At 39.0% G+C, this 12,059-nt stretch overlaps 1 protein-coding gene across 1 annotated transcript in view; it reads right to left on the reverse strand.

Moving 5' to 3' along the window:
• The window catches only part of DISC1 (DISC1 scaffold protein), a 175,371-nt gene that overhangs the window by 97,304 nt on the left and 66,008 nt on the right, over nt 1-12,059 (reverse strand). The window contains exon 8 of the mRNA XM_080615550.1: nt 4,884-5,072. Coding sequence (XP_080471676.1) covers nt 4,884-5,072 — 189 coding nt within the window. The remainder of the gene's footprint in view (nt 1-4,883; nt 5,073-12,059) is intronic.

Below are 12,059 nucleotides of genomic sequence, written 5' to 3' on the forward strand. Positions count from 1 at the left end.
GTCATTAACAGTTTGGTAAGTCACATTCTGTACAATTGCATATGAAGCACAGAGCCTACCTTTCACAAATATTCCCATATGCAAAGCCAATATTGCTTTAAGCAGCACCACTAGTGATTTCTGCTGTCCACCTGGTATTAAGCTTTTAGACTACTTAATTACATCCTCCACAAGAGTCAAATACACAGCTTTTTAAACAATGACTGTAAAAAGACTATGAGAATTTTTGCTATTTTTTGAAGTACATTCTGAACATTTTATTCGTGAGTAGCTAAGCTAAAACTTTTTTTTTTTAAAGGCAAATTAAAAAATGGATTCAAATAAATTTCTTTTCTGTTAGAGGACAGAAAGCTATGAGGTATTTTGTGCAAGCTCGCAGAGTGCGGGATTGAACAGGAGAAAGAAAATCTGAGTGTGAAAGAAAATCCAGCATCCTAAAAAAACCCCTCTGCTCCATCTAATTCATTATTCAATAAATGTATCTGTTCAATCCCAGAAAGCTTCACTCTACAAGCAGGCTGGTAAGAGCTTTAGGACTTACACAACCAGTTTCTAAGACTATAAAACTCAATCATGTCAAATGACAGTTGAGCAGTACAAACTGAAGTACCAACCTCCAAACTATAGTTTAAAAAAGGGTTAAAAAGCTACTTTGATGTGTGGGATAGCCTTTATTTTGTATTTCCTCTAGAAATTAATTCAAGTGTAGAAATTCTACTTAAGATGACTTGGCAAGCACAACCTAGCAATTAGATAGCAAAATACGGTCCCCTCACCACAGTTTTGTGCATAGATACATTATTTACAACTAAATGCTTTCCCAAAAGTGTAAAATAGAGGCAGAAAATGGCTGAGTGCAGCCAGAAAAGGAATTCACCAAATGAGGCAGGAAAACTTGCCTGTCAATACTGGTAATGAGGAAACTGAGAGAGCAGGTTTCATTTCCAGCTCTGGGTTACAAATATGAATCAACCCAAGCCAGAACTCCTAAACAGAATCCAGCAGTTTTGGCAGACAGGCAAGTAATTAAGCTTCTCTTGTCTGGAACATGGGTTTTGTTGGTTTGGGCTACAAAGCAGTTCTCTTCCTTGCCATAACAGGACCTTCCAATTTTGTAAGGCGGGTCTGCTCAACAGTAAAGCTCAGACCTTCAGTGATTTTTCCCATAACCATTATGTCTTAGGCTATAGAAATACCGGCAGTCTAGAAGAAGGTAATGCTCACACAGGGTATTGCTTGATTTCAAATCTGTTTATTGCAAGTCATTAATTCAACCATGACTCATGCTACAGCATCAACTGGGAAACTGTTCCAGCTAAAATTGCATGACCTCTGAGTCTCATGCTTTCCTGTCCGTAAAACGGCAGCAACAGTTCACCACTTTATACAAAAGTGTTCTGATGTTCCCAGAAGAAAGTGTCTAAAGGGCAAATTAATACTATTCTTCCTAGAATGCTCATACATGGCGTTACTTGTTAATGCTTCTGTTATCCAATAGGGAAAACATTTTTTAGTATCTCTAAAAATATGAAAGGATTTTTGTCAAATCTCCATTATAGGGAGTACTGACAGCCCTCAGCGCAGTAAGCCAAGCCTGATTTTTGCACTGCATCTGCAATATCTTTTATACTTGGGCAGCTGGCATAGAGAGAGAAAATTCATTAACATGCTAATGATGTGTCCTATTTAAAATTCCAGCTCTGATTATTGTGTGATTAAGTCTCTTCCCTTGACGTCTGCTTCCTTATATCTGCATTACTGTGAGAAATCAACAATTATTAATGAAGTAAAAAAAATAGGTTACCAATTTATACACAAGAGAAAGACAAACATACACACGTATTTCAGCATTCCAATGTTTTCCAGACAAAGCAGTATTATCTTCAGTCAAAAAAAAAAAAAAAAAAATTAAAAAAAATTTTAAAAAGATTTTCAAGAAGTTCACAGTCACAAAAGATAACAGTTCAAGTGCCAGATGAGAAATAGCCATGTGTAGGAGGAATACCTGCACAGAAGGTTTTAAGGTTCTATTAAAAAAGAGAGAGGGCTCCTGATGCAGGAAAAGTAGAAGATTATGCCCTGAAAAGAATACAAAAGCAAGAATGAGAGGAGACAACAGCTCCGGCTGATCTGATTACTGCTCCCAAAGAAAAATGAAGCATCTCCTTTCTACAGTGAAAGACATTTAAACCAACTGACTTATTTAAACTAGCATTCATCTGCCTTCAAAATGAGAAGACGAAGGGACCGCTTTCTTCGCATTACTTTCAGTAACTTATGTTTAGTTACAGATACCTATCTCATTGTGTTGAGTCAAAGCATAGCACAGCTGTGTCGCAAAGAGGAATCACAGGTACATCCCTACTGCACACCAGGACACAGATCAGCCAGCCTAGCCCAGATTGGTTTTGCTGTTTAAGTTCACATAGCCTGAAGGGTTCCCTAATGAAATCTGTGCAGGCAGCTAGTAAGAAAAGCCAGAGGACAGTAACATCCTCAGCTAGTAGAGTTAGGTGGAAAAGGGATTTCTCTGACTGGCTTCTAACTATAAGAAGTCAAACTAACCAAGAATGGGCTTCACCAAGCAATGGTACCACTCATGCTAATTTTACACATGGCACAGAGCAGCTGAGCACATGCTGCACTAGTAGCTCAAAGAACAGAAATCATTTTTCTGTCAGACTACACTCTCCCAAAATCACACTATCCCCCAAACCAAGGGGTCAGAACACCCTGCATCACAAGCCCCATGTCCCTGCTGTATCCCTTGTGCTGATGCTGGAGTTCCCACCAGGCACTAGTGGGTCTCATAGGCGCACTTATGCCCAGCTAGTAGCAGGCTTCTGGTCTGAGCTGGCATACAGGATGGGGAAGAAACACAAGTAAAAGGCAAAACCACCCTTCTCAACAGCAACACAGATTTTACTTGCGTAAATGAATCACAAAGCCTGAGGACGTGCATTAAGTCAGCCTGGCCACCCTGACTCAGATTTCACCTTTCACAGTGCAGACCAAGCCAACACAATTATCTACAGTTCTTTTAAACAACAGCAAAAACAAACTGTAACAAAATTGTATTCCAATTGTTTGTGCTTTTTTCTGCAAATATAAAAGTACTCTGCAAAATAACAACTGGTTCATAAAGTGGATGCTGTCTTTAAGACAGTCTAGATACTGTTTTCCAGAGTGTATCAGAAGGCTTACATTCAGTTAAACATGTTGGTACTAAACTCACACTAGTGTTCTCAAACCTATGTGAGTTTCCATTTGTTAAAGGAGAAAATGGTGCAGATAACACACAAGGAGGGCAGAGATGAGGGGAAAGGAAGATCTCAGATTTTCATTTATGTGTCTCTGACTAGTATTTGCTTGATAGTTGCATTTTACACAAAGATTTAATTCCTCCTCCCGCCTACAGAATCACAATAAATTAAAAGAACAATCCATGTAGTAAACACAGTATTTTGCAATTTATTGCCATAAACTGTAGGGCAGCAGAGGTCAGACCAAGAAGACACCTCATTACAGCTACATATATGCAAAATGGAAAAAAAAAAAAAATATCTGTGAACTGCTACCAATTCTGTTGCATCAGCAAGAGTCTTGCAGAGGTTTTGTTTAAAACCCTGCTGCAGAAAAGTACAAATGAGAAGCACGTGTATATTATAGGAAGTTTAAAGGTCCTAGAAACAAAGGAGCGGATTAGAAGGTCAGAACCCTCTTCAACTTACTTGCAAGCCCAAGCAATGAGGAAGGCATTGCCTGGTGTTTATTTGCAACTTTGGATCACAATGCACTAATTTGAGGAACCATTTTTAGAATTTTTATCTGGTTTCTAAGAAAGCAAGTTCTTCTCTAGTAGTGTGCATGTATATATATATATTCTTCTATGCATTTTTAAAACATTGTTGTAAGACATGTCCAAGTGCCTACAAAACTTTGCTTCTAGGATAGCTCTGCTTATCCATTTGCCTATGAAGAAGCTTCATATAATTTTAAAACAGAGGTGCTTTCCTCTGTTCAACCACCTTATAAGATCTGGAAAAAGGAAAGACATTTCAAATCCCTACAGCTTTAAAGTAGCTCTCAGATTTATACTTAGCTGTTTAGAGGTAACTATAGTAACTGTACATTTGTAGTCAATTAAATGTTGTTCAGCCTTTTCATTTAATCAAGCAGCAAAACCACTTTATCTGCTTAACTTCAGGAGAAGGTACAGCAGATAAGAGGCTAAGTCAAGTCTAGGAACGACCGTGCTGTTTGTTAATTTGTCAGTAGCTTTCACAGTAATTCCAGAGAACTTCTCCAGTTCCGCTGTGACACTACAACCCAAGCACACTGCTTACAGTTACATGTGAGCTGCATTTGGCAAGCTGTTTAAACCCAATTTACAAAGAGAACTCTTGCCTTCTGAACCAGACATCCCTTGCACCTCATACGTCCAGACTCATCACCAAGTGTTTTTTATATATATACACATTAAATATTTAGTTATATATCCCAAATACATCGCTATTGTCACAGCCAGCCACATCTACTGCTTCCACATAAAAGACCACATATGTTTCTCTGTATGCGAATACATGCACAATACCATCATCATTATTATAAAAATGGGCTTGGAAAATAAAGTTTGGGGGAACAGGGCTAAGAGATTTCGAAAATCTGTATGTTGCCGGGATACCCCTTCTCCCCCTCAGACTCTCTCACCTCAAGTGGAAACAGCTGAGAGCATATTCAGCATAATGCTTATCTAGGTCCTGGCCAAACCTACCTCAGAAAAATCAGCATATTTTGTGAAATGCAGGATGGTTCCTCAAACCCTGTAGACATCTAGGATCTCATGACTCAGCAAAAGCTGCAAGAGCCTGTGAACTACTTACCAAAGGCAGTCTCTCCTTCTTCAAGTTCTTGTTTCAGTCTGGTGTAATCATCTTTGATTCTCTCTAGTTTTCGGACATTTCTGGCACTCAGAACCAACAGTTCATTGAGAAGTCCTTCCAGCCCCTCCTTCTCTGACATTAATGATCTTATTTCTTCTGTTAGGTCCTTTGCAGTACCAAAATTACTTCCTGTGTGTTTTGTGGGGACAGGGGATAGGGAAAGAGACAGGAAAGGAAAGAGACAATGAAGTAGATACTTGCAACATCGGTAGATTACACAGCAAACAAGGAAAATCAAGCAACTATACCTCCCAAAAGCAACTCAAAGACCAATCTGAGGGGGAAAGAGAAAAATTAAAAGAAAAAAACAATTGCTTTGCAAGCATCCATTTCAATAATATACCACAAAACCAAACCATAATCGTAGCAAATTTAACTTTATACATACAGAAGTACTGTGCTTAAATTACAGATACAATTTACAATTTTGAAGAAAACCTGTTTCTAAGGATCCATACTTCAAAAAATGTCACACTGTAATTCACTGATCACTACAGTGTGATCTGTCAGACCAGTTTCTTCTCTTGGAGAACACCTCAACTTGCAACACTTTTGAAATAGATGCTATCAATCTACTAGACCCCGAAGTATTTTTTCTTGAACAAAGCAGCACTATGATGTTGCTCCTAACAAGAATCAGAAGATTGCTTATAAACGACACACAGCATTTCTTAAATGGCATGCAGCCTGTGCGAAGACTGTCAGTAGATGTTCTTCTGAGAGACCGTATGTGAAAGTCACAACTCTCCAGTTCTGGTTCCCCCTGAAGCATAAAACCTCAGACACAGGCAGAATACCTCAGTATCACCAGCTCACACTGCTCTGCAGCCTTTAAAAATGACTGGCTCCTTTGGGCAGGGATCCAGAGTCAAAAGTTCAATTCCCAACCAGTTTGCAGTATAGCCAAGTAACATTTGCCCACTTGACCTTTCTGAATACCATTTTTATAAGAACCTGAATGTTTCCTTACTTCACAGGGAAGCCTTGAGTATATATAGACAATAACAGTCTGAGATGCTCAGCTATTAAATGATTTTTAAATAGCAGTAGAGTAACTATTACAATGCTACATTTATACAGATGAGTCTGTGTGTTTTCAGTGATTCAGATGCTTGGCTGGGGGGAAAAGAAAAAGAAAACAACAAAAAAAAACACTTTAAAGAACACCAATTTCCATGTAGACTTACCCAATACAAGATAAAAGTTCTATAGCACAAGATCTAAACTCTAGCATCGCCCTGACTTAGCAAAAATTTGGTGGCATGATATAATAAATTAAGGCACTTAGAAAATTTAGTCTTGAAGCAAATATAAAGCACATTCAGTCACACATTAATTAATTTTTAAGATTTAAAGATGTCCTTTGGCTTTTGTTTCTGGAATATTATGAGATGTTGCTTACACTCAAGAGAGCAATTTAAAAGTATAGTTTAGAAAATTAAGACATAATCCAAAACATTAAATCCATGTCAGAGTATTCTAAATTGTGGCATTACGTCCTTTTCACCTGGTGTCTCAAGAGTGTTGGTCACAAAGTCTTAAACAGGAATGTTTTGCCTGCTGTTCAGTTGCTTCAAGACAGAGCAGCGAGTATTTACACTGGTCAGAAACCACTGTCAGCTGCTGAGAGAGGCTTTACTCCTCCAGAATGTAAGAGTGAACAGAAGCACTTCCAGCAAATAACTACAATCATCCTTTTGGAGGAAAGAAGCTACTGCAAACTGAAGTGGCTGTATGGAGACAAGCGTGCCAAAGGGAGACTGCACTTCCAAGAATTTTGAGAAAAATGGTATCAAACAAGACAAATTTAAAGACTGTACATTGCAAAGTATGGTAGCCTTTGTTTCATTTTAGTTCAGTCCTAAGGCTATGGTAGTGTCCTGGATTCAGCAGTAGCAGTCATTTTTCCTCCTTAGTAGCTGTTGCAGCACTGTGTTTTTGACTTTCAGCGTGGGAACAGAGCTGATAACACCGATGTTTAGACTGACCAAGGACTTTGTGAGTCTCATGCTCTGCCAGGGAGGAGGAAAAGGTGGGAGGAAGCAGGGACAGGACACCTGACCCAAACTAGCCAAAGAGGTATTCCATACCACAGCACGTCATGCCCAGGATGTAGAACTGAGAGTTCCCGGAAGGGCTAGATCACTGTGGGGTGGGGGAGAGGTACCAGTTGGTGAGCGGTTGTATTCTCTTCCTTGTTATTTCCTTTATCATCATTACTATTAGTGGTAGCAGTAGTGATTTGTGTTATACCTTAGTTATTAAACTGTTCTTATCTCAACCCATGGGAGTTGCATTCTTTCGATTCTCCTCCCTGTCCCTCCAGAAGCGGAGGGAAGAAAGGCTGGGGGGGGAAGTGGACTTTGTGGTTCTGATTTACGGCCTGGGCTTAAACCACGACAAGTAGTTTCAATCAACCCCTTTTCCCCACTTAAAGCTGACACTTTTTTTGTTTCTATTTAAGAGTTCAAAATTCTCTGATTTCTGATTCTCAGCTAAAATCCTGTTTGCCAGTTCTGTCTTATAAAGAATTCTACAATTAAGTAACTATAAATATGCTTTACAAACAATAGGATCTCACAGCTTACCAGTGCATTTATTGGGAAACAATAGTGCAATTTTTATTATCCGAATCTGTCACATGTTCCCAAGTGGGCAAAACACAGCAACAAGAAAAGCAAGACAAAAATCACTGGGAAAATGGCAATGATTCAGATGCTTCTAGGGCAACATGACTTAACAATTCAACAGTCCACCTTTATTCACCTGAATTCATCCCAAGTACCAAAGCATAAGAGCCTTAATAAAACATGAAGGCAAGAGATTCTTCATTAGAATCTGGAACCTGCTTTTGCATTTTAGAAGTCAACAAGAAAAGTAGTACGATATTACATATTAAAGTTTTATACATACTGAATTGATCTTCACTCCCAGAGCGGAAGTTTGTATCAAAACTGAAGCTATGAGGAAATGGCATTAGATATATACCCAAAATCCAAAGCACAGGTGCCTGATGCAGCTACCTGTGACAGCAGAAGTGTCTGGAGGTGGAAGTCTGTCGTGAAAATTCAGAAGAGTGTACACAAATTCATGCACCACAAGTGCCATCAGTGAGCTCCTGACCTCAATCATAGCAACCAAAATAGCTGCTTTCTAAATGCCATAAGAAGGTTGATTTAAAAATTAATATATAATCTCTAGCTGCCAGCATTAAAAGACATACCCTTTTAGGTTTTTTTATTTGTTAAGAGACAAAGTCACATTTAATGCTGTAGAAACATTCTGAAGATGTGTCAAAATATTTTCTTCTGCTAATATCCTGAAAATGCTGAAATTCTTTCTTTTGATGATAAAATAATTATTTTCCTAAATGAACACAAAAACTGTTACTTTGTCACACACTCAGAGCTATGTTTTATATAGCCATACCACTGGGAGAGCTCTAGTTGGATGATACTATACAAATAAAGTCAGTCCTAACTCTTTCCAGGAAATTCAAAAATCACTGAAGCTAACAGAACTGCTCACACAGGAAATCTGCATGGAGACAATAAAAGTAAAGAACTAATAGTCTGAGATCAAAGCTTAGCTTTTTGTCTAAACCAAGACAGAAATAGGGATTTTATGAAAGGGACTGAAGAGCAAAATGCTCCTTGTCCCATCCTTCATCCTGTCTCACAATGATGCTGACTACCAATGTGTAATTATAGCCACTTCATACATGTTCATATAAACACATTGGGCACAAACTGGTACACCAAATGGGGAAACCCACAAATTCAGAAAACTGTTTATAAACCTCCAGGATTGAAAGTCTGATGCTTTATCAGAATCTTAAATCTATTTCATTTCAACTTGAATACATGGAATCAAGACTTCTTGGGTAATCATGGGAAGTAAAGTTGGGATTACAATAAAATCTGAAATCATTCACATGAACTCAACAAAACTGATTATACTTCTACAACACTGAAAAGTCAATTTTTAACTTTCCAGCTAATTCAAAGTATCCAGTGCTCTTACCAGGTTGAATTACATGCTTGCAGTACACTATCATAAGAAGCTGAGTAGATACACTTTACTTTCAAGAGGCTGAACAGTACCATTACTTTGAAAGACAGCAACAAAATCCCAGTTTAAACTTCCTCCTCAATCTTACCCTCTGGGGCTATCGCTTCACATACATCCTTCATAACCCACTGTCTACAGAGGGTCGCATCAGGTAAGCTCCAGTGGCTTGATGTGAATGCCAAAAATACCAGCCAAATCAAACAAAACAACCCACACTGGGAAAACTAAAAAAATTAAAATTATCCCCAGGTACAAAGTAGCTATATAACTGCTTTTATTCACTGCAAACATAAGCAGTATATTTATTTTCCTCTCTTCCCAGAATTTTATTTGTATGGCTATAGCTAAATAGTGCTCTGCATACCAAGTATACTTTCTCTATACATAGTTACATGCCACAGACTCATGTCCATTATAACAGCTCATGGTTAGGTTTTACTGTATTGGTCAGATTGTTGCCCATTTAGTAGCCTCAAACTAACATATTAAGTTGTTACCATTTGCCCAAAACCAAACTGACTAGAAATATGGTTGACTAAAAATCTGTCCAATTTTGTAAAAGCTGAACATGTTATCATTTAAGCTTTATTAAATATTTCTCCCCTTCAAAATGTAAGACAAAGTTAATGGCCCACAAGGTTTTTATTCCCACTTTTTCTCGTATTTATGGCAGAAATTACATAAGCTCTTAGTTTTCATTATTTACACTTGAAGCAGAGTGGTAAGTCCCATCCCTACTGAAACCATGTCCAACGTAGTACAAGCAGAGGAGACATTTTTCCATTCACAGAAAAGCATACATAATGGACACTGGCTTGAACGTAGGAAAGAATAGACTGGTCATTCTTTATTATTACCTATAAGCTAATTCTTCATAGTCTAACACCACTACCTTTAATAATACACAAGAAAGTGAAAATTTCTATTTTAGCTTAAGGCATTTGCCACCATAGTATTTATCAATGGCACTGGAATTCAAGGCTGAAAATCCTCTGCCCTGTGATTAATGAGAATACAAACTGATTCCAACACCAGAAAAAAAAAAAAAATGAAGAAAATAAATATCATTCAGCTGCTCACAAAGAAAAGAGAAAAAACCTAAAACCATGACAGAAATGTGAGATTTTGGAAGCACTGCCATTGGGTTTACACCTCTGAAAAAAAACAAATAGCAAATGAGGGACAGCCTACCGTCTCCTGAAGCATTTCACAAGAATTCCAGCATATCTGAAACACAATTATTGTTTTAAGCAATAACATGTGCCAACGCTTTCATGAAGCATAATGCAACTGAATGATTGATGTGATCTTGAAAGGTAAAGTAAGAAAATCCATCTAGAAGCAGGCAAGAGACCTCACAGACATACATTTGAAGGAGGAATTCTCTGCCGCAGAAAACCTCTTGTTACTACACTGAACCAGTTACCATAGAGCAACCAGGAACCCTCACCTTCCCTCCCACACCCCCCCAAAAAAAAAAGGGAGGGAGCATAAAACCTCAGCAATAATAAAATTTCAAATCAATAATAACAACTCAAAGGCTCAAGTGAAAATTATCAATGAGAAAATGCACAAAAAGCTGTAGAAAAAGGCAGAGGTTTGAAAGACAGCAATTCAGCAAGACTGAGACACAGCCTATTCCAAGGAATAATAGCTACTGGTGATTGTCAGGCCACCAGATGCCCTCAAGTGCCTGCACTGGGGGTGATACGTATAGCCCAGGAGCACACTAGTCCCAGCAATTTACTATGCGCATTAGCCAATAAATGGTTGTTGCAAGTCATGTATAATTTCTTAAAACATCGTAAAGGATGCCCAATTGAAAGTGGCTCCAAGGCTCACCCAATAGCACAGGCACATGAGCACACAAGCTTCCCTACATAGTCATTTCCCCCACCTCACAGCTCCCACTCACCTTACGCTTTTCAGTCTCTGGTTTTTACATCTCCTCTCTCTCCTGCCTTGGCCTCCATTCATTGCTGCTACCAGCGGAGAGTAAGGGACATGCTGAGAGTTAGGAAACAGCCCAGACTTGATCTCCATGATCTTGAGGGCTGCAGGAAATCATTAACTCCTTTTTAGCCAACCAGGCCAGGAAAGAAAACCAAAGAAGGATGAGGGAAAGAAGTATTCGTGCCACCTAGGTTTAGGCACCAAATGCACTGGGATTCTGAGGTTTGTCAACTTGACTCCCAGACAACCAGTGGAAAAAGGGACATCACTGACCCCTTCCACAGACTGTGCTCTTGCATCCCCTCCAAATGACAGAACAGCCTTTTTCCATGGTGTGAGCACACCTTCCCTTCACAGAATCATAGAATTCCAGCTTTCACCATCTAACATTTCTCCTTTGAGCACAAACCCCTGGAAAAGGAACAGCCAGAGAGACTACTTGACCTTCCCTCCTGCTCCAGGAATAGTAGCTTAGGTAACAGGGAAGTAAAAGAGTAAGTTGTTACATGACTGACTGCCTTTTGCAACAGAAGCAATGATTTTCTGCTGTCTGGTCACATATCGTGCCGGAACTTCAGCTACAACAAATTAGCCTTGAAGTTCACTGAAAGCCAGTAACAACCAGCAGTCTCATTTGGAAATGAGATGAAAAAGACAAATAGCATAGCTGTCTGAGGTCTGTGTGACTGTTTGAGAGTTGGGTTTGGGGGCTCACTGGCGTTATGTTTGCCAAAAATTGCATCACTTGTGCCCATACACAGTGGCAAATTTTACTTTATGGAGCATAAAGTGACTGTTGTGGGAAGACATTCCAATACACAGTATTGTATGCTGGAGACAGACATTGCAATAGAGGCATGAAGAAGAATTAATCTTAATATGCCTCTGAACCATTAACCCACACCACTGCTGCAAGTAAGAATCTGCATGTGCGGAACCAGCTATGTCATCTGACAAGACACAGACCTCAGACTCCAATTCATCAAAAATTAAGCCTTCATAAGGCTGGAGGCTTTTCTGTTACAGTTCTTTTCTGAGCCACGCAGAACTTCCCCTAAACGAGCATCAAAGAGGCAACAGTTCTAGCACTAA

The sequence above is a fragment of the Psittacula echo genome (assembly GCF_963264785.1).
Source record: "Psittacula echo genome assembly, chromosome: 4".
Classification (NCBI taxonomy): domain Eukaryota; kingdom Metazoa; phylum Chordata; class Aves; order Psittaciformes; family Psittacidae; genus Psittacula; species Psittacula echo.